The sequence below is a fragment of the Amphiura filiformis genome, chromosome 1 (genome assembly GCF_039555335.1).
Source record: "Amphiura filiformis chromosome 1, Afil_fr2py, whole genome shotgun sequence".
Classification (NCBI taxonomy): domain Eukaryota; kingdom Metazoa; phylum Echinodermata; class Ophiuroidea; order Amphilepidida; family Amphiuridae; genus Amphiura; species Amphiura filiformis.
The window spans coordinates 33,527,596-33,554,888 of NC_092628.1; the positions used below are offsets into that span (position 1 = coordinate 33,527,596).

General features: G+C 36.9%; 1 protein-coding gene across 1 annotated transcript; it reads left to right on the forward strand.

The window, feature by feature from the left end:
• Positions 1 to 863: 863 nt before the first annotated feature.
• On the forward strand, positions 864 to 27,061 carry LOC140158527 (uncharacterized). The gene is made up of 12 exons (XM_072181650.1): positions 864 to 1,377; positions 6,009 to 6,184; positions 6,735 to 6,840; positions 8,667 to 8,759; positions 10,428 to 10,627; positions 11,132 to 11,263; positions 18,487 to 18,931; positions 19,274 to 19,455; positions 19,886 to 19,991; positions 20,786 to 20,878; positions 24,444 to 24,649; positions 25,787 to 27,061. Exons 1-12 carry the CDS (start codon positions 1,054 to 1,056, stop codon positions 25,998 to 26,000), a joined length of 2,277 nt encoding a protein of 758 aa, XP_072037751.1. The 5' UTR covers positions 864 to 1,053; the 3' UTR covers positions 26,001 to 27,061.
• Positions 27,062 to 27,293: the final 232 nt, after the last annotated feature.

Below are 27,293 nucleotides of genomic sequence, written 5' to 3' on the forward strand. Positions count from 1 at the left end.
TAGGCGCAAAATATAAACAATGCTACTTGAGAGCTTTTGATCGTCGGAGAGCTTGATATTGATGATAGGCAGCAAAATAATAGAATTAAATTTTAACAAAGGTGTGGTGTTGGAGCCTTCTTCACTTTTCACATGAACAACACATGCAAAATTCCGGACCGGAATCTGACCAATCACAACCGCGTATTCCACCAAGCCCCCGTCATACCCTAAATCGCCCTTTCCTTTGTTTACATTAGGACTAGTCTTGAAACAAATCTTGTAAAATCTCGAAACTACGTGATCTTGCTGAAAGGGCTGAAACTTGTACAGTCAATAACTTCAACGGGGGAAAAGTAATCTGAGGATCCTGATTAAATATTCCTTACCGTGTTTACCACGGTAATTTCATTTGGAGTATAATTGACGTGAAATACTAACTTTTGAGAATGGAAAATGTCCAATGCCCGGTCCAATGCCGGGGTCCAACGGGCCAATGACGGTCTTGTTCTTGTTGTCTGGGTCACTACTGGTGCCAAGTCTACAGGCAAAACATTGCGAACCGGTTCTTGCTGGTGGCATTTCCATGTTGCCTGTTTTCATATCAGTCGCACAAATTTTGCGACCTCTACCGTGTTTTGGCTACCCGTGTCCCATTGCAAGGAAAGTTTGGCAAAACAGGGAACTGGTCTTTCGTTGGGGGGGTTAAAGTCGTTGATCATAAGTAGGCTATTTAAAATTTAATCAAAAATTCCGGTTTTAAGAGCTATGAAAATTTAATATAAGGCGCATTTATTTATTATATTATGCGAGGAAGTAGCAACACTGCACTGTGCATGTGCCTCCCATTCGCATCGCATTATCAGCTGACTGGAAGTCTGGAACCGGTCGACCCAGACGGTTCTGACAGATCCACCTGCACATCAATATTTATTTGTGCGCGTACTGAAAATCTGGTTGGAAAGGAAGTATTATAGCATGCCATAGTAAACGTTTTTTGATGCAATAATTGGCTTTTAAATAATTACATAATATTCCACTGTATTCACAATCACGACTGTATCACCAGGAAGTATGGCATTTCGCGTCAATCTCGATTTTTCGGCGATGAAAAGTCGTACCGTTTGGTTCTGTGCATTAGCAAATCTGTGCAATGTTTTTGCTGTGACTTTCATAGTTTTATACTTAACTTTCGGGCAGTATCTGACTGCAGAACTATGTATTTATATCACATCTACCTTCCTTGTCGGAGCTGTATTTGTTGTACTGATGTTGAGGAAGAGCCAACTGTCAAAGAATCGACTTGAAACATTCCTTGGACCGGTTAGAGAAGGACTGATAGCTCACCGTGGTGCGGCTCTGGAAAGTCCTGAGAACACATTACTTGCCCTTCGAGAGGTAAGCTTAGCTATCCATGCATTATTATTATTATGATTGTATCATGTTGAAAATGCTCATAATACATGTAATTTTCAATAAAAAAATAGTTTAAAATTTGTTTTTGCATTGAGTAGGCAGCGTGATGCGATTAGTTCGCAACACAAACTTAAAGGGGCATTTCGTGATCCACAGCCTCATCCCCCCACTTTTCTCAAAAAAAGTTGAGATTTTTATATCACTGGAAACCTCTGGCTACATAATGTTTATGTACAAAATATTTCTTGCAGATTAATTTGTTTAGCAAAGATATCGTGAAATTTGAATTTCGTTCTGGTGCACCAGAACCCCGGGGGGGCACTCAACTTAAATTTTGGTAGGGGTGTGCGGCGCGGAGCGCCGAACTTTGGGAACTGAGAACTGATTTTCGGGCAAAATAGGGGCTTGAAGAACTGAAATTTGGGCCAAATTATAGGCTGTTGAGCTAAAAAATTCCAAATTTTTTCCAAATTTGAGCTTAAAGAGCTACAATTGTCAGAGTTTGAGGCTCAAAGAACTGGATTAGATTCAAATGTGGGGCTTAAGGAACTGCCGGAGAGCCTGAAAAAGGGACCCTTGACCGCCGCACATACCCGTACCACCTTAACATGTGAGTGCCCCCCCCGGGACCAGAACGAAATTACAACGCATTGTCTATGGAGCAGTGTAATACATAAATCATGCATAACTCGTGAACGCAAAATCGGAAGCAAATGAAATTTTGGGAATAGGTTTTTTTCGTGGATATCTAATGAAAAATGACATAAATAGAGGATGCTAGGATCACGAAATACTCCTTTAAATAACGGGCAAAACAGACACATCATTTATCGGTATGACATTTTCGTATTGGTGCTGCCCTATCTAAGTTTGCACTGAAGTGCCATCTCAGTTTGGTGCGCCGATGTGGATCATGTGTTAATGAATTTTTATTTATTCTGGATAAATAAAGGGGTATTAATTACAATTACAAGCATAAAAGTTTAGACAAGAAGTACAAGAAGCTGTGTAATTAATATTAGGCCAATGGAACCCGATTATTAGTTTCCGATTGGATGTTTTAAAAAAAGGACGAGGTCGCTATTTCATTATTCATTATTCGGTCTCTTTTCATTATCCATTATGTCAACAAAATCAATGATTTTATGAACAGCTTTCTCCAAATTTAGGTACCCCACCAGTACCAAAGTATATAGGCCTATTGTTGATGAAAGACCATCTCAAAACAGGTATTAATGCTTAGAACATCTTTACAGAGAAAAAAGATTTGAATTTGTTTTCATAAAAATGAAAAGAAATTACCAATTTTTGTAATCAAAGAAACATGATGAGGTAATCCTTAAATTTCCATTATTTACTACATCCTCTACCCCTACAACTAAGAAAAGGTGCTGATTATGATCAGCAGGGGATGTCAGACATTTTGAGAGTTTCAATTTTGATTATTTCCATTTCAATGTTCAGATAATTGACTTTTTTATGAAAATAATGAAAGTTTTGGTCAAATTGAAAAAGAGATGCGGGCGGTCAATAGGAAACTAACAATCGAGTTCCATTAGCCTTATGACAAACATGCAACTATTTAAGGGGGTACTACATTGTACACCCCTGTCGTAAATTTCTGACTATTTTTGCATTTTTCTCAAAAAATTATAACACACTGGTAACAAAAGTTATGTATATTATTGGGGCAAGGAATCCGATTACTACACTGAAATTTTAGTGACTCAAGACAAGCGGTTCAGTATATATGATAGGAAATGAGGTACATCCTAACGGTACCTTATTTCTTATCATAAATAATGAACCGCTTGTCTTGGGTCACTGCAATTCCAGTGTAGTAATTGGATTCCACGCCCCTATAATATAACTTTTGTTACCACTGTGTTATTAGTTTTTGAGCAAAATGCAAAAATAGACACAAATTTATCGAGGGGTGTAGTACCCCCTTAAGCTACAGGAGCCTTGTATTTTTTATAGTGCAACATTGCACTAGCTTTTTGTATACACTTCATCCCATACCGTAATGCAGAGCTACTACGGTATGGGTTCCTCGTACTAGATGCGATGCTTCCTCTTTTGGGTGACCGCTACGGCGCGGCCACTATTTGGCACGACATTGTAAAAAGCTTCTAATTTCGGGCTTGCTAGATTTACTTCGCAACTGTTTAAGTGTTTTGCTTAAAAGTTTGCCCAGCTTAAATTAAAAATAAAAACACAACTTGCTTGGTTTTGATTTTGATTTTATTACTGTTTACTAATATGCATTGAATGCAAGTAAAGTATTTCTATACAGCGGGAATTAACGCTTGAAATACGACATTAATAAAACTGCTTTTATGTCTTTTAAAAACGCTTTTGAAGAGATGGCGCTATTACATGTACGTTCGCAGAGTAGGCCTATGATCCAGGTGAAGGGTGACATGATTTGATTTGATGGGGCATTGATGGGGTCTTTGGGTGACAGTAGGGCCGGCGTCGGCACAGTTTTTTGATGTCAACATGTCGACATATTTCGTATCTTGACTTCATGATTTTAAAAGTTTTAACCTAAAAATATCTAGAAACACCATCGGCAATTTCAGCATAATTCAAGATGGCCGTCTTCATAGCGAGCACATAACGATAAAGTGTACAATTTACACCGGAAAACAAGATAAAGTGTACAATTTACACCGGAAAACAAGGCAAAATACTGCCAAAAGTATGACCCCCGAAGGAAAATAACATGAAAAGTTGGCGAAATAGTAGGAAAGATAAGATTTGGCATTGCATTTTGTTGAAAATACATTGGAAATGGCCAATATTTTGAGTGAAAATGAGCTTCCCTGACAAAGTTTTACTTGGCCATTGCCTGAGCACTATGTCGCCATGGACGAAGTTCTGTTGATATGTTGACATTTAAATTCACTTTGTCGACAGGATTCCGACAGAGGACCTGTCGACGCCGGCCTTAGGTGACAGAGCATGTGCTGGTAATGGAGTCTTTGGGTGACAGCGATGGTAAAAAGGGGGGTCTTAATAGCCCTACATACGCATCACGTCCAAAGCGGATTTCAGCACATCATATCATAGCTCCCATTGGGTGCCCTATTCCTTTTTAAAGGAATTTTTATATGGTCATTCTGCCAACCAGCAGCCAATCACAACCGTGCACAGTTGCGATATCGCATTGCGATGTGAAAAGAACAAAATCCAAATCCATCGCTGACCGAAATTTTCACTGTGCGATATGTACCGCATCGGAGAGTCGCATCATGATTTTTGTGTTGTGGTAAGTACTTGAGAATCATGCTGTTGGACCTTGAAAGTCCTTGAATTTTAACGCTTCGGGGGACCCTGTTATTATAAAAAAAAAACATTTTAACAGCTTTATTAGGTCACTGATGTTCATGGCACCAATAAGATGGCAAATTAAATTTAGGGATTTCAGACTGTCTTTCAGTGCATTATTTTGTATCACTCATTTAATATAATCTTCCATTTTTCTTTTTGCAGGACTTTTCTTACTCATCTGTAGCCAGGTCGGTGTGATGTTGTCAACAAGATCATCAAGTCTAAAACCATATTTTGTACCATATTTCACATTTCAGTCATAATGGTGGTGAATTTTGGTTTAAAAATACTGAAATGCACCTTGGTAAGTATCAGTTATTTAGGTCTTGAGGCTCTCTCCGCTTCCCTAGAGATGGAATGTTTGGGGTGGTACTCGCTGCTACATGTGCTGCGGAACTACATTTTGTCAATGAAAAACAGGCAGCAAGGAATCAATCATAAGGAGGGACGATATGCGAGGGCTCATCTAATTCCATTTCATCTTTTAAATTGCCGTGTTATTCTTTCAGAGAGGAAGTTGATAAATATGGGCTTAATCTGGAGGTTACTCAGGATGAGGTGGTTACTGTCGTGACCATGATGTTGGATGCTCTACTGGTGTGTAGTTTACCAGTAGGCGGAACTAGAACAAATGCCAATCAAAATTTTCTCCTTTAAAACTCATGTTGTACATGTAGATACTCCTGGTGAGAGTTGGATGTTCCACTAGTGCCTATTGCTACAGATTTAAATTTTTAGCTGAGTGAAAGTTTATTGAAGTTTGCTATTTAACAAAAGGTAAAATTTTTATTTTGTTTAATTTGATTAGTTGTAGAAGCTACATAGATGGGCGTAAAATGACTGCCTCGACACATAAGATGCTCAAACTGCACTAGACTAAAATCCATGTCAAATCACTGGCCTCGCATATTTCAAACTACCGGCGTGATGGTCATGGAAGAAATACCGTAAAACCCCGTCTACAAGCATATAGTGTGCTTCTGATGAAAGCTACATTAATCCAGTCACCATTATAGAGTTTGAGCAAATAAATTACGGATCCAAGCATATACAAACAAGTATTATTTTAAGACCGATCTATTGTATTGGTATATTAACGTTTGCTTAGAATTAATTAAGCTTTTATAAAAAACACTTTATATGCTTGTAAACGGGGTTTTACGGTATTTGCCGACTATAAAAGAACGGGTTGGTGACAGTGCAAGTTACGCAGATGGTGAGATGCACAAATTTGAAATTGATGACATTACTAATTGTTTCCCTTATTTCCAAACCAGGCCAAGAAGAATGGTGCCTCGTCAGTGGAATTTGATCTGGAGATGACCAGTGATGGTGTGGCAGTGCTCTTACATGATGATACAGTGGACAGGACTACAGATGGCATGGGAGAAATAAAGAACATGACATTTGAAGAAGTCAGGAAACTCAATGCTGCAGCAAACTTTGGACCAAAGTAAGTCAGGATTTCTGGGTCTTGAAGGGAAAGGCTACATGTTTGTAACTTAGTACAATGTATGACGCATGTGGGTGGAAGAAATTTGAGGAATGGAAATGCCTATTGAACAAGTAGTCTTGTTGTACCTTCCATCTTGATCAGTGCAGTTTCATTGTTTTGTGCAAGCTATAGAAAAATTATCAAATTCGTGGACATCGTGGAACATACTCTTTGCGTGGCTGTGCGTAGTAAGCAGATGTACGCAGATAGCCTCGCTAATATGGACGTGTAGAGTAGCGTTGTACGCGTGTGTAGTTAGCATGATTAGTCGCGGAGTAACAAGCGTAGTTGAATGTTCCACGATGTCCACGAATTTGAAAATTTTTCTATAGTGCTTCTTAAGGGGTTCTCAATAGGCAGCAAAATCAGAGCAAAATATTAGTGTATTTGGTCCTATAAAACACAAATCATTTAAATGATTTTGGCTCTACATTGTCCTTCAAATAAATTTGAAGGACCCCTGTACCAGACCTTAATTTGTATTCTTTTGTGTCTTTTGCATGAACAGATCAAACAATAATTTTGAACAGATTCCAACAGTGGAGGAGGCAGTGCTGCTATGCAAAGACTTGGACCTGAACATCTTTTTTGACGTAAAAAACTATTCCAAAGAGGTACGAGTACAAACATAGATGCATTTTACAAATAAAGCACTATAGTAAGAATTCCAATTGAATGAACGCAGCTTTTAACAGCTGCACTCGATCCAACCGCGATCGTATATTGCGTATTTCAAACTACAACGCGAACGCACGACCTTTCATACATGCTATCCAATCACGAGGGCGTTGGCATGGTTGGATTTACTTCCGCGTTACTCACGCACAGTCGCACACGCTCGCGTACATCGCGCAGTGTACGCAAAAATTCGTCACGCTATTGAAAGCTGCGTTCATTCAATTGGAATTCCCACTATAGTCTTGCCACAATTTGTTTGGTCAGCCACAAACTGTGTATCTTGCAAGTCAAAGATGAGTGCAATATTTGACTTTCCCATGCAATGTATTCTTATATCACATGAAAGTAAGCCATTTAATATTAGAAATATATTGATCAGAGTGAAGCTTAAAGTATGTGCGTGCATGCATCATCTGCACACATAAAATATAATATTTGTTAAATAAATATTGTAATCATTCGGGAACTTCGAAGAAATTATGCAATATGCGGATATTGTATCACTCAGGGAAGCGATTGAATTGATTCAATTATTTATATCAGCTTTCCAAGTGATACATTAAGTCTGAATGACATATGTTTCTTTGAAATTCTGGTACCCCGATGACTATGTTCAAATGATGTACGATCGTGTACATTTTTGCTCGGTTTCCACTCGCACCGAGTTAGGTCAATTCAGAAATAATATTGAATGGTTAATTGCAGTGTGATACAAGAATAAATTGCACTCGATGCATAAGTATACATTGCACTAGTTTTAACCAATTGCATTGTTTTTATTTTGTTTAAAAAAGGCGAGCTGATTGTTACTTAATTTATCCATAACAATAGTATGTGTAGTAAAATTCATATAAGTTTTTAGTGGGCTAAGCTTTCAACTTTTAGACAGAATCTCTACAGATCAAAGGCAAAGTGACAAGACAGTTGTGGACAACACATACATGTAACCATATAAAAGACATTCACCCATTGCCATATGCGAGGAGAGCCTCGATCTGGCAGCATGCATGAATGGGAATTGAACCAGTTATATAACATTGCGTAAAGTTACGTAATACTTCCTTTCATGTCTATTGCCAGTTCGAGGCTCTCCTCGCATATGGCGGAACCATGCAATAGGCAAATATAGGCATGTATGTGGTGACAATTAGACATGGGGGACAAAGGGCAAACGATAGAAACTATCACTTCCTGCTCTGGAGCAGGAAGTGATATGACATAGGTGGATATTAATAATAAACATGTTAACAGGAAGTACTTACGCAGACTAAAAGTAAGTGCCATTGCACATGACATGTGCCCTCCCCCCAAAAAAGAAAGAAATTGATTTGGTGTCCTGTTGTCGGATTAAAAAAAATTTACTGTAAAAATACTAAAAGTACATGTAGCAGAATTCAAGTCAGGAAAATAATTTATTAATTTGTAAAATTCTACCACCCCTGCAAAATATCTCCTAATTAACATGTTCACTGGTACTGCAAGACTGATTGACGAAAAGGTCACATACTAAAAGGCAAACATATTTATATGTACCCTAACAATATTGTTTTCAATTTATAATATCGCAATATAATGGTAAATAGTAATAAAGAACATGTATGTTTCGGGTTGGTGTCGATCCATTGATTGGCCATACAAGTTTTTGTTTCAAATGGCCTAAACATTATCCTCCAAATATATACTTAAAATTTTATGCAAAAAGTGCAAATATTTTCCATGATGTATTAAATTTAACCAATACACTATTTTTTTGTTTCCTCAGATGCTTAACTTCCTTGAAGGTCTCTTCCAGAAGTACCCACACTTATATAACAGTGGCATAGTGTGTTCATTCTACCCGCAAGTTATTTACCAGGTACGGGATCAACTTGTTTTGGATGGTGCTTACAACTTAAAAAGGAATGATATTGCTTTTTCCCTGTGACACCTCCAATTTTGGATCTAATTTTATGTAATTTAACAATAACATGGCATTCATATAACTTAAAACTGGCACAATTTATTACACATACCAAGATATAATCTCATGTTTAAAAATAACTGAACAAAGTGCTGTAAGTAATACTTTTAGAACATGGCTGCATGTCACACTCTGTGTCCCAAACCCTATGGAATATGCCATGCATGCTGTTGTGTTTGTGCTACCAACTGTAGTGAACGTGTGTACTGTATGACATGTGTAAAAAAGATAAAATATTCGGTCAAGGACATCCATGGGTATATATATACCTATCGCCCGAAACTAAAAAGTCTACAATCCAGGTCAAATTTGTTGGAACACTTTAACATGGGTACTTCAAATATGCCCCCTCCCCCAATCAATGTTTGCAGTTGTTGTTGTTTTGGTCATGCACCCCTAAAGAAATTCAACATTGATTGGTGGGGCAGTGGGAGGTTTGTAGTAGCAGGAAACGGTACAGACTTCACACCAAAGAAAGCAAAATTTTAGTAAGTCAAGTATAACACTATTTCTGTTTAACAGAAATAAGGTTTACAACAGCCATACTTTTACACAAGTGTTCCAAGTACTTTTGGCTGGGATTGTAGGTACTAAGGCTGGGATTTTTGGGTAATTTTGTGCCTGGGTACCATATATGTAATGAATGAAATCCAACGTGGCATTACTCTCAACTTGAGAGGAGACAGACTATAGGGACCAAGTATCAATTGATATTGAACTTTTCACCACAAACTTAGTTACAGAACAGGGCAAGGCTTATTAAAGGCTTATTCAGTGATCCCAGCAAAAGTCCCATTAAAATTGTGTATAAATGTCCTTAAAGTGTAGAATAAGTCATTAAAATTGCGATTAGGTATTTTTGAAATGGAAAATTGAGCAAAAACAGGGAAAGCAGCAGTACTGGCAAAGTTAAAGCCCAATTAAAATACATGAAGCTAACTCATGTAAAAAGTCTTATTTTGTCATAAATTTATGGCTTTTTGCTTAACCACTAGCAGGCTATGTTAGCACTATCTAATTCTATGTCACTAACCAAGGTGCCAAAAACTGAATTTTGATGATTTTTACAATCCTCCGGATGAGCAAATAAATCACTGAATATGCCTTTAATGAATGATCTTAGGGTGACTGCACCAGAAATTCAGACCCTAGTAACTGGTAAAAAATAAATAAAAATTGGAAATTGCTCTAATTAAAATTCATTCTCCAATGCATCATCACACGCTACACACAGCCGACTATCTCACTGTGGATGATGCCATTGACACTGTTTATCTCAATGCTGTTTCCTTTTAATCAAGAAGCACCAGTCAATCAGTATGCAGTCAGATGGGGTTGAATGTGACATGTGTTATGTTACTTTCGTTTACAGCTATTTGTGTAATGTATTGAGAAACTACACGGGATAATTCATGCCTAGTATGATCATGATGTGACAAATATGGCTATCATTTAAAATATAGTACAAAATAATAAATTGTTTGATAAGTTGCAGTGTCTTTCATTTCAGCATTTACCGTAATTCTAAACAAGCAGTTGTACTATTTATTATTTCTCCTTCAGTTGCGACGATGTGATGATCAAATTCTGACAGGCCTAACTACAGAACCAAACTTTATTCAATCAAAATGTAAAGGTTCTTCAGTGTTTGGCTCTCTGTTGATAACAGTGCTTGATTATTGCTTGGCATGGTCGTTTTACAGCTGGCTCTGGTTCTTAGTGGGCAATTCAGCGGTTCTTCTCAAACATACAACGGTTTCACGGTGAGTTGAGAAATGGCGATTATTAATCATTTCTGGTGACCATCTCAGACTGTATAAATGCAATATTTGTGAAATACTCCTTGGCATCTGATAAGAACAGCTGGGAGGGGGAAGGGTGGGTGGTGCTGAAAATAATTGCCAGCACAAGCTTTCATTTTGAGGGACCAATATCCTTGTGAAGAGCTAGGATGCAACGGTTGTAGTTGCCCAGTCGTAGCAACAAAAAAAAAAAAAACGGCTTAATTTCACACTTAAAAAATGTAAAACTGCCCATTGAGCTTACTATGCTTCCAGGTATAAATACAGAGGTATGCATGTTACATGTACAGTATTCATTTGCAACAAAATCTGACACTGCATTCCACCGTTTGATGGAATTGGCACGCGATGACTCTAAAATTGAGTTGTACAAGTATCATCTTGTTATGCAGCATACCAGGATAAAGTCATTATCAAGTGACTTGTTTGACAAGTTGTCTTTCTTGTTATTGTTTACTTCCACAGGGATGTTGTCCAGTTCTGGCGAGAACGAGATGTTGCCGTAGTTACATGGACTGTCAACACCCAAGAGGGCAAGGATCACTTTACTGAACTACAAGTACCAGTCATAACCGATGCAATCAAACGCTCAAAATAGTTTTCCACAAAATTGCTTATTTTTATGTATTTATGTTAAACATGTTTGTGTGGGTTGTAAATGCAATTGTGTATTTATTGAAATATTCATTTTTTAATAATTACTCCTGATTTTTTGGGCAGTTTCTTAAATGTATGGGTTTCTATAAAATATAGAAACAGTTTTTAATTTTTTGTACAGAATGAAAATGTAAACAGGGTTAAAATGCACCAGTGTTGGAAGTTATTGTTCAAATTTCAAGTTCTGCATTTTTAAGTTAAGTTTTTTAGTTCCAAGTAAGAGGTTACATGTCAATATAAACTTAAAAAACTGTTTTAAAACATTAAACACAAGAAAAACATTCAAGGGGAAAAATATTGGAATTGTAAATTAGTATCTTGCAATTAGATTGTGATCGTGTGTGAATATCAAAACAATGTTATAAACATTTGACTTGTAATATTTGTTTCAACAGCATGTAATTTCAGACAATTATTAAGACTTACATTACATGTAAGGCACAGACATTGATGTATGTGAGCATCCAGTCCACCATAAATGGTCTGTAAATGTTGGTGTTCTCAATGTTTTGAGACATTTAACAGAAAAATTCTGAAAATAAGCTTTACAATAATATTGAATGTCCCTGTTGCTTGATTGAGAAAGGAAGTAAAGAGAAAAGTAATGCATTGGGAAATTCTTTGCTTTTACGATGTTCAATGGACAAACCTCAACTTCTGTCAACATTAATGATCCTTTCATGGTGGATGGCATGCACGGATACTGATTTTATTTATTATTAAAAAAAAAATTGTGTTTCTTTTTTTTACAGAAAGGGTCCAATAAATGTTTTGCATGTTAATTAAAAAAAAATGTTGGATGCAACCAAGCCTGAGGTTAAGGGGAAAACTGACCATGTCATGCCATGAATAATGATAATAATTAAAATATATTCTTGTATGCATGGATAAATACAGTCAATTCTTGCTATGGATGCTAAATGTGGAACAAAAGCACATGGTCATATTTTGCACTTTTTTATATTGGCTTTCTTTTTACCATGCTCATTAATCACTATTATGTAACGCCCATGATATCTGCTGTGTGCTTTGCTGTATGCAGGGCCTAGATTTCGACGAGAATCACAGAATCGATTCTCGTAAGATTTGGTTGTGAGAATTAACTTCTCTCATTGTATCATACAGTAAGTGCAGTGACTACATGTATGATGGATTTTGATTCTCGCAAACCAAGACGAAATCTAGGCCCTGTGTATGTACTGTTGGGAAATGGATGTGTTTTAACATCCTTATTAAAGATATAGCCTATTCACTATTGCAGAAAAATACAGCACTATATTCTTGGTTTAAAAAAACCCATTTTGCCGAGTGAAACTTACATGAATCCTTTAGTTTGTTCTAACTGGGAATAAATGTCAAATGGTTTTGCAATTTGATGGAAAATGGGCCAGAAACATGCAATTTTGCATGATTTCTTATAATTGCAGTCACAAAATTCAATTACACCGTATTTACTCTATACCCGGGACTCTATAGAGACCCCATTATAATATTTTTTTTAAATCCCAAGTACTGTATTTTTCTGGAATAGGGAGTAGCATTGTCATCAATATATTAGGCTGATGTTTTTTAATCGGTATGGTTTCTATGTAACTCTCAACTGATGTGACTAATTTTGTCAACATTATGTAATTGTAATATCTTTGTGATGTGCATGCCCACTGCATGACAACACGCTGTTCTGGTGGCATGGTAATGAAAATTAATTAGATTTAATTACATTATCTGCTTGTGGACATGTCACTAGACTTGTTACCAAAGCTAAAAGTCTTTCATGTGTTTTGTACTAAAAACTGGGACTAAAAAGATATATACAATACAATATAATCAGGAAATTTGTATAGCACTAGTATCATTAACGAAAGGTTATGTTCAGAATATGCATTATTTGCATTTTGAGAGTTTCTAATTGAGGGGCCAGAGCCAAAAGGCCCTAAGTGCATTTTTGGCCAAAATGAGACTTTGATACTAAAATAATATTTACAACATTGGACACCTTATGATTGTATAGCCATAATCAAGATATAGCCACAGAAACTGTTATCAACGAAGTGCAACACTGCAAATGTGTCAGAGCCAAAGGCCCAAAGTACATTAAAATACCTGTATCTCAAAATGGCATTTTTGCACATAGGGCTGTCTGATACCAAAATAATCCTTACAACACTGGGCACCTTATGATTGTTTACCATAAACAAGTGATAGCCACAGAAATGGTTATTAGCAAAAATCTAAAGCCCAAGTTCAACACTATGCATGAAATGTGTGAGAGCCAGAAGGCAAAAACGCCAAGTACAGAAACGCCTATGTCATTACATATCTTTTTTGTACTTTGGGTCTTTTGGCTCTGACCCCTCGTAATGTCCAATTGCAAAGAGTTCCATAGAATTGGTGCAAAAAATGGCCGACTTCTATTTCAGGTGTAGCATTTCCACATGGGAACTCAAAGACGATTGTGTGACGATCACAGGTCACCTGATGGTAATGTTGATTATGGCTGGAATCATATCATATTTCTTATTATGGGTGGTGATATTTCGAGCAGCACTGTCTGGAGCTTTGTTGAACGAGTTAAATTTGTGATGATAGAAGGCCACTGATAAAAGAACTACAAAGAAGTTGCTCTACTACTACTGTTAGTTACTGTTATAATTGTGAATTTTATTTCTGTTTGTTAAAGTATTATGTTGATATCTTCACCTCAATAAAAACATAGCAGAATAAGACACAAGAAAACCAGCTATTGTCTTTTTTATGTGTACAAGTCTTACAATAAAATGTGTTTGAATATGGTGATGTTAAGGAATAAGATAGCGATAATTGCACAGTATTTTGAATGGGACCCAAATCACCCAAGAGTATATCGGACATACCAAAATGCATTCTGATTACGAGGAATGTCTTTTTGATACAAATACAAATTTTATGGCAAATTATTACAAATTGGTATTTTAAAAATTTTAACAGTTCTTGAAGTAAACTTTATAAATCTAATATGTTCTTTATAAAGTATATGTAGCTGGGAGCAAAGGCCAACCATTTGAAAATTTTGACCTTCCGTATTAAAGATCAACCCCCCCAAAAAAAAAGACCTAAAATTCTTATTCTATTACCTGCACGACCCATTATTCAAAATCGCGCACTGTGATTTGTTGAAACGCGTCGCGTGAGAGCCCATTATTCTGCAATAATGGGTCAAGCGCCGTTAACACATTCTACGCACAGCATTACGCTTGGTTACGCGTGCAATATTTCCGCGATACGCGCTGTCACTTACGCGTACACGCGCTCCACCTTGAAAGTAAACAACTTAAAATATTTGTGCCAAAAATTGACATTTTCTCTTTAAATTGCACTATTTTCTGGTAATAGAATAGAAATAAAGGTGCAGCATTATCCTTTACATAAAATAATGTGTCCTCGGCAGTAAAAGCGTTTAAATAATGGGTTCTGGCTGCGCCTGCCCATTATTTACATTTTTACTGCCTCGGACACATTATTTGGGTGTAAAGGATAATGCATTACCCTTTATTTCTTAATTAGAAGTACATTCAGAGTGCAATTTGGTGTGTCTTATGTGCTCTCATGCAGGTCTCACAAACAATACTGTGCAAACATCGTTATCTGATCCCTTCATGATGCAAGTACTTCAGTATTCATGGAGGACAGAGTGAGCTAGTGAAGAAACACAGTTCTGGTATTCTGATGTGGAAGTTCTTATTGCAAGCAAACTCCAGTTACACCACAGAGCTGTGTAATAATTGTGTGTACACCTGGGTGTTGAATTCTCTAGGAGGGGCGCATAATCTAAGCTGAATTGGTCAATTTGGCACCCCCCTAAGGGTGGTGCCCGGGGCATGTTGCCCCCTCTAATTTTGTTATTCTTTATCATGTTTATTCAAAATTTTGAAATAATATTAGGGAGTGTTCACTAATACTTTGGGGGCTGGTTTTCCTCTTTCCCTCAAAGACTTTTTTGCCCCCCTCCCTCGATGGACCGCTAACCCTTTTTGCCTCCCCCCTCTTTTGACAGACAAAACTTTTTGCCCCCCCCCTCCATTATCGTATACCAAACATTATACTTAAATAGTGTTGTTTCCAGTGGTGTGGTATCTGGATCACATGTCAAATTGCAGCGCACACAAGCACAAGGAAATTTTGATTTTATACTACATTAATTTAGATTTATCCCAAATTCAGGGTGTTTATCCGATCATACAGGAACGACTAGAGGATTTATTTGGAGGTTCATAGGCACAGCAGCATAATTTTAGGAATAGGACAAATTGAAGTTAATGGCCAAAAGCTACCAAATCATGGACGTATTGGAACTAATTTATGCAAAAAGCTATTAATTTGGTCAAAATCACACACACGTACACAAGCATGTTGCCCTACATACATGTCATCTCCAAAGTGAGAGTGCCCCCCCAGTTCACTGGATGGAGCTTGTTCATAATGCAGCTCATCTCATACGGCCTTTTCAGCCCGGGCTTTTCAGATCATGTGGGCGGGGACGTGGGTATGGGGGCACAAGCCGTTTTTCAGCAATAGTTTTCTATGATGGGATTTTCTAAATTTTCCAATCGATTGGGCCCCCCCCCCCCCCCCGCGGTGCCCTTTTACGCTATAGTGCTTGCACCACCCCACCACCCCCGGGCCCACCACCCCTTCTCCCAAAGTTACACCTATCACTGTGAATTTATATAGTGTTAGGCGCCCGAAATATCAATCAATTAAAGTTTGCTGGTCTCTTTTGGCTTTCATCTCTCGGCGCCGCATTCTGTACGTGTAACAATATCGACGCCTCACAATGCAGGGTACCAACAGCAAAGGTCATCGTAGTCTTCTGTACAGTCTGGTCCTGTCGTTCCTATCAATTCTCATATTATCATGTTCTTGAGTATGGCTTGAGACTAAAGGTCAACAATGTTTACAAATTATGCACACACACGTTGGTACGGTCGTACCTTTCCGAGTTCAATCATTCATGCATTTCCACCCGTTCAATGCCATTCTAAAGTATTTAAGTGTACTTAAAGTGTATGGTATTGGATATAGTATTGGTAAGATTATGTATTTTTTTACTCTAGCATGCTAGCTAGGCAGTAGGCACGTCATAGCTGATTTACATGTTTACACGAGTCGTGACATGATGTACAATAAAATATTTTATGTATGTTAATTGTTATTATAAACTTAGTCTTAAGCTTACCTATTTTTTTCTCAATACACACAATAATAATAATATGATAATGATATAAATAATAATAGATCTATCATCTATGTACTATGAGTAATGTCGTGATCATATCAGACTGGGGGGGGGGCTCATAATTATTGCACAGCCCCTTTTTTCAGGGCTATTCATGAAAACCTGCAAGATTTTACACATGTCACTCATGTTGGAAGATCTCGGATGGGACATTCTCGCTGTCAGAAGGGAGAGAAATTGTTTAGCCATGTTTTACAAAATTCATAACGAGTTGGTGGGGATCAAAAAGAAGACTACATGCCCCGGTCCCCACACTCCTTGCATCCGCGGCCCGCAGGTATTCATGCTTGTCGGTGAACTTTAAAAACACCCCCCTTTTGCATCTCATTTAGCGAAATTTTTATGGGAAAGACACCCCTTTTTTTAGCGATTTCGTGAATTATTTGCCCTTCGACAATACCCCTATTTTCGCTAAAACGCATCGATATTTCTAATATACCCTTTTCTAGTAGAAACGCGTAGTAGGCTGCTCGATGAAAATACCCTTTTTTTTTCAATTTCGCGAACACATTGTTTGAAAAACACCCCTTTTTGTGTGTTTCGCGAATCGCGCTTTCTTCATCTGAAAACACCCTTTATTTCGCAAAATTTTTCACGAGCATGAATACCTGCAGAGATGCAAGGAGTGCGGGGACCGGGCTACATTCAAACATCAGCTGCAGCGGGTGCAAGAAGAAACCACCAGTTCCATATTAATGTTCCATTCAGCAATAAGGATGTCTACAAAAACTCTTTTTTCCAAGAACCAGTAAAGCATGCATGTAATTCTCTTAGTCAGGAAAACATTGCAGCCCCATCTTTAGAAATTTTCAAGAAGAAAAACCTCTAGCATGCCAGTCACCTAAATGTTAGCGACATGCAGTTTTCGCCCTGCTGACTACCAACTTCAGAAGGTTCAGAAGGTTGTGTGACTCACTCTGTGGACTATCCTCCTGGCCCCCCAACTCAACACAAAAGTTGGCAACCATGAGAGTTACCAAATCTTTCAAAGACCCCCTTTTGCAATGATTTTTCATCAAATTTACCCCCCTTTTTCATACAAAATCGAGGACAAAATTTGGCCAAAAACAACCCCTTTTTTGTGGTTTTCAATGACTAGAATTTCCAATCCCCCATTTTAAATGACTAGAATTTCAAACACCCCTTTTTCAATGACACTAAATATTGCCAAAAATTACTAGATTTTTTCTCAAGTAGGCCTACCCTTTTATCCAAATTTCATGGACAATGCAAATTAAATACCCCTATTTTGCTGATTTCACAGTCAAATTTCGTGGACAGTCCAACTTAAATACCCCCTATTTTGCCAATTTCGCAGTCCTTGCTACTGGTGAAAAAATTAACCCTTTTCCGCGGTTTTTGTTAACTCTCATGGTTGCCAATTTTGGGTTGAGTTGGGGGCCGGGACTATCCTTCTGATACTTGAATGTTTGGACAACCGGAACAGTTTTGACAGTTCTTTAGTCTTCCTCTCTGTGAAACAGACAAGGATGTAAAAATTGGCATCCACCCTGATAGGAAAGTATCATCGTTATTAGTACGGCACTGGTGCTTGCCTTTATAATTATATATATTGTCAATTTATCTTTCTTCTCTCAAAAATAAATTTAAATTAAGCTAAAATTAAGCTGAAAACGTGGAGGAGCAAGGGCATGGTTGATTGAAAACTGAAAAGTCTATCCTCAATCTCAATTTTAAAACAATATCACTTACGTTTTGTTCTTTGTCATTTGCAGGAATAATAGTTGTCTTAGTATTCAAAGATGAATTCAATTTGCAAAGAGGATATTCAGTATTACTAAATTGTACATTATTAGTGGCTGTGGATCTGCTGATGGGAGTGCTGATTGGTCTTGGATTGCTGTGAGCAGATGACATAATCTTCAATTCAGAACATTTGCTACGTGGCAGATGTATTTGCTATTTGTAGCAGCATGTTACCACAATTAGTTCTGTTCCGTCAAACGTGGCTCAAATGTCTCATTGATCTGTCGTTATTCCATGCTGCTATCTTTTGTGGTCTCATCTTGCTATTCAGTCACTGGATAACCTTTGCAGCATGCTTTCACATCGCAATATGTTTTGAAGCTGTAACATTGATTGTATTGGTGCTGTTCAAGACTGCTGCACCAACAAAAGTTTGTGTGAAAGCCTTTTGTGAGGGAGAGTTACCAATTACAGAACTTGGAAGTGAGAGTAATGATGTTGAGCCTAGTGATGTAGAGCCAAGTGATGTAGAGCCTAGTGATGGAGGATCTGTGAAGTGGGAGTTTGTCAGAAAGGCAGGTGGTGGACATGATGCACCAGAAAATACCTTGGCAGCAATTCTACAGGTGAGGCTATTAACCCAAACTGTTCCCAACATCAAAAAAACTGCAGTTCCAAAAGCATATATGCATGGGCAGGTTTCATATGTGATGCGATTGAGGCATCATGCAAACAGTCATATATGGCAACAGGAAGCTTGTCTGGCCAAATTACAGTATTTTTTTGTATCTTCAAGTGTTGTTTTGCAATGCAAAATTATTTTTTTTGTGTTTGAATTGCCATTTATTTCCCAGCATTCCAATGGCTGTATAAAATATGTTACCTTAAAAGGTAACTTAGTGTAATGTACAGTGCAGTTCTGCAACCTAAATATTTACAATTGTATGGTTGTTTTGATTTTGTTCCAGAGCAAACAATACAATGTATCAGGAATAGTTGCTGACCTGAGGGTGACTTTGGATGGGGTGATTGTACTTTGTCATGATGAGTGTGTTGTACGTACCACAGATGGCACAGGACAGGTTGCTGAGATGTCATACGAGGAGATTAAAACACTTAATGCTGCTGCAAAATTCAAATCTGCAAATGGGTAAATAAAACTTCATTATGTAAAGGGACATTCAGAGGTTTTGAATTTAACTATTTCAGTACTAGTGTTAGATTGTATGTACGTATCAGTTTGAAAAGTTTAGAGAGGATAAATCTTCCTGGCATGTCACCGTGATCACATTGTTATTTAGTAGTTTCAATGAATGAGTTTCCTGCATAACCGAATAATACAGTGGAAACATGTTTCTTAACACAAGGTACTGAAGCTTACTGATAAACACCAAGTGATTCTAAAGTCCCAAATTTATAACTTGTAACAAACCTGATAACACAAACTCCTGATAACACAAACTAAAATCATCAGCCCATGCAACTTTGTGTTAACAAGTTTCCACTGTAATTTGTTTCAATGAAATCAACAACAGATCTTAAAGTCACACCAAAGTCTGTATTTTTCCAATTACATACAGGGTATCGTTTGGTCACGAGTCTGTTCCAAGCCTTGAAGATGCAATCCAATTATGTGACACATTAAACCTCAACATATTAATGGACCTTAAAGATACATCAATTAAGGTAAGTAATGGTCAAAAAACTAGTTCAATGCAGGTCAAGTGTCATTTAGTGTCACTTCAGATTGGGTAGATAGTTGAAAATTAGATGTACCATGACTTGTTTTTAGTTTTATCATGTTTTTATTTAAAGTAATCATGTTTCCATTAATATATGGCTGATAATAACTTTTTTCTAAGAATGAACATGAATTATCATATAAGGGTATTCTAAATCAAACACTTGATATTTAATGCGCATTTCATGACTTCTTAGAGGTGTGACATGTGTCTTCCAAGTGCATCATTCCACTATAGAGGTTGTGCGTACCATAATTGATTCGCTCCAAACAAAGGATTTGAACCAGTGTCCTTCACCGTAATCATGGCGCAGTGCAGTCAATTCAATCAAATGTCATCAACCTATTTGTTCGTAGTGCATTTGTTATGTGTGTGAGACGAACTGTCACGGTAGATTGCAATCATGCTTTTGTTTTTGAGTACTCCGCCATTTACGGTAAGATATGCCATATGCACAACCTCCATAAGAAGTTTACACATGCAAATTAGGAAATTAGGGTGGCTTGGAAAAGTTACACCTACTGCACCGTAATCATTCACTTTCCATGCTATCCACCGACATGTTTGCGCTGCTGCATTAAAAAGAAATTCATATGCAAACTTCGTGTTATGGAATGATGCACTTGCAATTGATCCTCGGGTAAAATTCAGTAGTTGGCTACATGTACATAATATGTTGCCAAGGTACACTGCCCTTCCTTGTATAATCATCTTAGTTCATATTATTTCATTTTGCAGATGATGCATGCATTGCTGGTGCTATTTAAGAAGTATCCTTGGCTATATGACAAAGCTGTAGTATGTTCTTTTATGCCATTTGTGCTCTATAGGGTGAGTAAACAACCATATCATTGGTGTACAAGTGGAACCAAATTGGTCACTGCAGTACTGGATTGATTACAGTGGGAAGCAGCTTACAATACTGATCCATTTATTTTCTTTGGCAGTTTCTACCAAAGGTTGCAGCTAATCATCAAGTGATCAAGCAACATGAATCATTTTTAGTCACAAAAAATTAATTGTAGTTTTGAACAAAAGAAGTCATGTTGTATTACATTTACATGTATACATCACAGCCATTTACCACCTATGTATGACAAACACTTTTACACTACAGGATTCCTGGCTACAGCGTACCTCTGCTGCCCTGATACTTTGCAGCTACTACCGCTGCTGCTACCGAGTACCATTACCCGTGGTGGCCTATGTCGGTACTACACTAAAGTGCTAACATCGGCCACCATACAGTAGATACCCCCATATAGCCGAGTACCTACATTGGTACTCCACCATGCGTCACCTAAGAGTCAACTGCCGTGTACAGCTGAGCTGGTGACTTATAGGCACACCATAGTCTCAGGTACTTCGATGGTTATTCAGTGGAAGTACCTGCACCGTAATCACATCCATAGTGTACCCATGTGTCAGCAGTGAAGGCACTCTCCTGCAGAGGTACTCCGTCGTTAATGACCTTTATATGTGACACGATCTGGTCCATGGGGCCAAAGGAGGCATTTTTGAAAATTGAGTTACTGTAATTTTTACATTATATGGTCAATTCCAGCCAAAGCGGGTCAAAATTCTCTCTGGTGGCCATTTTGAAAATGTTTTCCTTTTCAATTCTAGACTTATCAAATGAGACGATCATGTCTAGTGAATCATCAGGTGGAAGTGCCATCGGATTGAAAAATAACTTTTCTTGCTAGACCAAATAAAGTGTTCAATGCGCATATGCATGTTACCCACAATTCAAGCATTTTTCACCTGTTGTACGCCATAAAATTTCACTTTCTTTAATATCTTTCAATATTTTATGTGTGACTCATATACACTAGAAATCGGTGAAGACTTTGAACGTAAAATAGAATTTTATTACATATATCTACAAAGAAATATTTTGGTTATTACAAATTTTCAGAAAGAACCAGGTGTACAGTTAAGATTGTGTCAATTCTTCAAACTCTTTCCAAAGTGGCTGTCATTTAACATTACTGTATTATTTCGATAGATTAGAATAAATGCTTCATATAAATATAAAGTAAGATTGTGTATCTGGGCGCAGGATGAGGATCTCGGATGGATTCGTGGGTAACAGAGTCTGGAAAATAGCAATTCCTATTAATTTTTTTTTAATAAAAATAAAAAATACTTTTCCGTATGTCAATAATTCAGGCTGCAATGGCACTAAAATGAATTTTAATCAAAATACAGACTACATGGAATATTTAGAATGGATCATTATGGCATTTTGGGTATAAAAATTTTGAGAATAATGAAGTTGTCAAATTCAAATAGACAGAGCAAACAGTTTTATATTATTATTTTAGTAAAATCATTCCATATTTTCATGCAGCAATATTCTATTAACTCGTGTTTGACAGTTCCTATGAACTAAAACACTATCAATACATTGTTAACTATAATTTAAGTAGGGATTCGTGGGTAACCAAAATGTTCGTGGGTAACACATATTTGAAGGTATGTATTGGTAAGCGGCAAAATAGAAAATATTACAGAAGGTTGGAAACCACCATGCGGTTATTCCTCCATTGTGTTTCAATGATTCCCGCTTCTCTAACCAATTGCATTTACCCAAAAAATGGTAATTTAGGATAATCAATCAAAACTTCATGATGCAGCTTCAGTATACCTTCAAGAGGACGCTATTAAACAGGACTGTTTTGGAACCTATTTCGCATGTTTTCAAAATGTTAAGATGCATAAGAAACATATAATTTACTTAGTAAATCCTTGGATTCGTGGGTAACGCCAATTGTGGGTAAAGCTATAAGTGCTATAGTACCGCTTTGGGGTTTGCGTTTCTTAGGTGTATAAACTGTAAGTACTGTCAAAATTATATCATACCCATGGCTTGAATATGTGCTGATTTAAACTTAAAATAAACAATCTCCTTATTTTTCAAGGTTAGCATCTATTCGGGATTCGTGGGTAACAAAAGTTTAAACCGTCAGAGATTCTTTTTTAAAGCGGTGAACGATTTATTACGATTTACAATTTTAAGCGCTTGTCAAACTAAATTCAGTGTCCAAAGTCATTTAAATGTTGATTTAAGTTATGGCAATTATATTTGCTGGACTCGTGGGTAACAGTTGATACGTGGGTAACGTCAAATTTGATTTTATGGAATTTTATGGGTAAAACGTATTTGCATAAAATAATCACTTGGACCTCAGAATTATAGAACGAAACTTCGTTTCATGATATAGTCATTTATGGCATATTCACTTAACATTTTTCAGAACGATCATTTTATTTTTGATACGCTGGTAACAAAATTATTAGCCAAATTGACTTAATGGCCTCTAGAGTCCACAAACATTGGTGGAATTCAATCGTTTTACATATGATGAGAGATCATGCAAACGTCTTTATAACGGTAATAATTTCATTTTGATTGAAGGACATTCAATGACATATATGGTGTTTTGTCTTTTAGTTCGTGGGTAACGCCAATTCATTTAAGCTATCATAACTTGTCCCCTGGTATGACTTGCTAGTAAAGGCCTATATGCACAAAGAGACCACATTGGACGTGACATGATATGCTCCATCAATAACGTGATTTCCTTTATTAATGACATTTTAAAGTGGAAAGTTAACATAGAGAGAATTTTGTACCGCTTTCGCTGGAATTGACCATATACATACAATAGGCTATGACATTTACTGAAAACACCAAAGGTCTAGCATACTTGGTTCTAAAGTTATGAAGTTTTTAATGTCTATTTTCTTATGTATTTTATTGTTTTTATACTTTATATTTTTACCTTTATCTCAGTTTCAAATTTGCTGCCTTTAGCCCCATGGACCAGATCGTGTCACATATAACCCAACATTTAATCAAAAACGTTTGAATGAAACCAAAAAGTCATCAAAAATCCCACTTGTTTGGACAAGATTATTTCCGCCTTCCCTCCGGGATTTCATTTTTGTTCTTCCATCATTGACCCTGTGGAAAAAATCATGATACTGCCACTGCACTGATCACATTGGTTCCTTGTTAGGTGAGTATATGTATATACACAGTTGCACCTTTCATTTTTTACACAAGCCAGTTAGGCAGGTGACCTACTAAAAGTTACTAGCCCAACAACTCTGACACTCAGTCTGACAGAAAAGTTAACAGCCACCGCCTCTCGGGATGGTGTCAAAAGTACACTTAGTAGCATTAACCACTACAGATTTTATCTCTAAAGAATGAGATGCACCAGGAGAGGGGATATTAGAGGGAATGTTCTGATACCATACACCATGTGACTCTGGTTATGACACAGGTAGTTGAGCTTTCCCTCTTTTCAGAGAAGTGGAGCAAAACAACTAATTATTTAGTCACTAACCAGCCACTGTTATGACTATTATTTTTGATCAATTTCAGATAAGAAAGCATGATAGGAACATTATGACAGGGCTACGAACAAGGAAGAACTACCTGGAGTGGAATTACATTGACCCACTGGATCCAAGCTGGTGGCAGTGGGCCATGGTAGTTGGAGACATGGCCTTAACATGGTCTGTGTATGCCTGGCTCTGGTACTTTTGTGGAATTTCATTTGTGTTGCTTTACAAGGATACAATTTCAAGGTAAAAAACTTGGAGAGTTTGTGTTTTTCAATTTTAAGTATAACTCTCAAAGCATTAGCAATTCAAATGATGAAGCAGCAGTAGTCATTTTAACATGTTTTAGTTGTATTCTACTGAGATCACACCACTAAATCAGGTCCAACCCTATCTGACTGAAGAAATAATGACTGGTGTTTAATTTGCTGTACATATCAGGTACATTAAAATGGAAAAATAAAGTTTGAAATGAAGGCTGATATGCCAATTTTTGGTGATGTTAGCATAAAAAGATAAAAAATACTACAATTCTGAAATTTTATGAAGGTTTTTTTTGTTCCATGGACCAACTTATGTCACAACATAGAGGCGCTAAGCTGTAGAGTTTGGTATGGTTTACATCCTGTTCCATGCACCACTGCGAAAAATCGAGCCACTCTACTACCAAAAAAATGCTGGTTCTAGGGTAGAATATATCATGAACTTTTGGAAAAATTGTGTTGTGAATGAACGATGATGTTATAGCCATGAGAAAATGACGATTTCTTGGGTACCTTTTAACACATAAAAGAATAGGAACTTTATTTAGTGGTGTGATCCCTACTACATAAGATGATAGATCCTTTAAATAAAATAAAAAACCTTCATTTGAATTGTTGCATATATGGCTATTTCCCACATTTCCATTCAAATTGGTTACAAGTCACATTAAATTAGTTTCTTCTACATGTTTCTTCTGCTGATGATATTTTCAAGAAATTAAATCCAATTTCAACACCACTAAAATAGCAACACATACAAAACCTGGAAGACTAAGCCTTGAAGTGCTTTAATTTAATTACTGTGTTCATCAATCGAAATTATTATGATGGTTGAAATGTCTTGTGTATGAGTGAAACATTGATCATAGTTGGCAGTGGTGATTCAAACCCACCCTTTTTATTTCAAACCCACCCTTTTTATTTTATACCCTTCATACCAAAACACATCCTTTCTAAGCGTGATTACTAATAATGTAGATAAGTGGTTATGATGGTCCAGGAGGTGCAGATTTGCATCCAAAGAAAATTACATATTGAAGTTTTAGATGACCATACTGGTGGGTAGTGGGTACCAAAGTGTTATAATTTTCCCTCTTTTTTCCCCTGTTGTTCATTTCAGACAAGTGTTGGATTTGTGGAAGCAGCAAAATGTTTGTGTTATAGCATGGACTCTGAATGATGTCAAAGAGAAATACCACATGACAAATGTGTTTGGTATACCAGTTATTACAGACTTGATGGGATCAGATGATGAACCGGACAGAAAGCGTAAAGGAAAGGCTTCTAAAAAAACAAGTAAACTCGAGACAATAAGGAAGTGCATGACGCGTTAATCATAATGAGGTGTGTACAATGTGTCATCGTGGTTGTTAGAAATGGACAACTGAACAGCCATTGAAAGTAAAATTACAGTATTTTGCAAATATATGATATACCAGATAGTGCCTCTTCACTTGGGAGACGGATTTACGTGAATCAGTCTACAGTACACCCAATGTAAAAAAATGTATCCTCGTCCGTTGGATTCATCATTACCTATGCAGCATTTGAAATATTTACTGATGATGTTTTTAAATATGTTTATCTCCACTCTGACACAAAGAGCGCTTGCATAGCCTGCAACTTTCTGCAAGGTATTGATCCATGCCTTGGCAATTTTGCTAGAGGACAAACAATGCACTGTATGTGCACTGCACTGAGCAATAGGGGAAACTCAGGTTCATGACACCCTAGCCCTGAAACTGTTTAATTATCTCCACTTAATATTAATTTTTCACCCAAGGAATTGTTCAAAATTATTTCTTTATTTTTTCGGCAAAAATGTACAATTTTAATGATGAAATTGTGTTTCAGAGACAAGTTTTCCTGTCTCAGTCAGAGCATGACCATGCATTGAAACAGTGCAGAAAACTGTGCTTGCTTGTCCTCCACCACGCTTGACTGACTTCAACATATGTTGTTTAGTTTGACCAGAGAAGATGAAAATAGACTATTCTCTTCTTCTCTGGTTTGAACTACTGTGCAAGGGCCCTTAGGGTTACTAGTTTCTCAATGGTCAGATAAATAACAAATACTTTTTGGTCAGTGGGCTAATCCTACCAATGCAAATACTTTTCTTGACTCAAATGCATAATATAGTTGTTTTATGTTTGTTTATTGTAGCGGAAAGGAAAATTAAAGTCCAATAGTAGTTTTGTTATAGTTATAGTGCATTTAGCCAAGGTGACAAATAAAAAAAAAACTGTTTTACTGGTTCAATCCACCCATACTTAACATGTTTGGGATTTTTTTTATGAAAGTAAAATGGATTGATTTTGACTGAAAAAATGCAAGCAAATTGTTTGTTTGTTTTTGCCTCATTTGCAAAAAAATAACACATGCCAGATGGCAGATGGATAGATTGTACTTGAAACTCTGTATGCCCGTAGAACAGAAGTTAAGCTAGAGAATTACTTTCCAACACCAAAACGGGTAAATTTAATTGTATATTTGTAAAAATATCCAGTATTGTTGTTCACAACATCACCTACAATATATAATGGTTCTAGGAAGTTAATCCCATCTATAGCTAACACAGAATGGGTCTGTTGTATATTGTATTAACTTTTATAATTTGCAGTATTTTT

What these genes read in the sequence shown, in the direction of transcription:
- LOC140158527 (XM_072181650.1), top strand. Translation starts at nt 1,054, where the DNA reads ATGGCATTTCGCGTCAATCTCGATTTTTCGGCGATGAAAAGTCGTACC. An exon ending in CATTACTTGCCCTTCGAGAG is followed by an intron (nt 1,378 to 6,008) that starts GTAAGCTTAGCT and finishes TTTCCAAACCAG; the next exon opens with GCCAAGAAGAATGGTGCCTC. An exon ending in ACCCGCAAGTTATTTACCAG is followed by an intron (nt 8,760 to 10,427) that starts GTACGGGATCAA and finishes TTTCTCCTTCAG; the next exon opens with TTGCGACGATGTGATGATCA.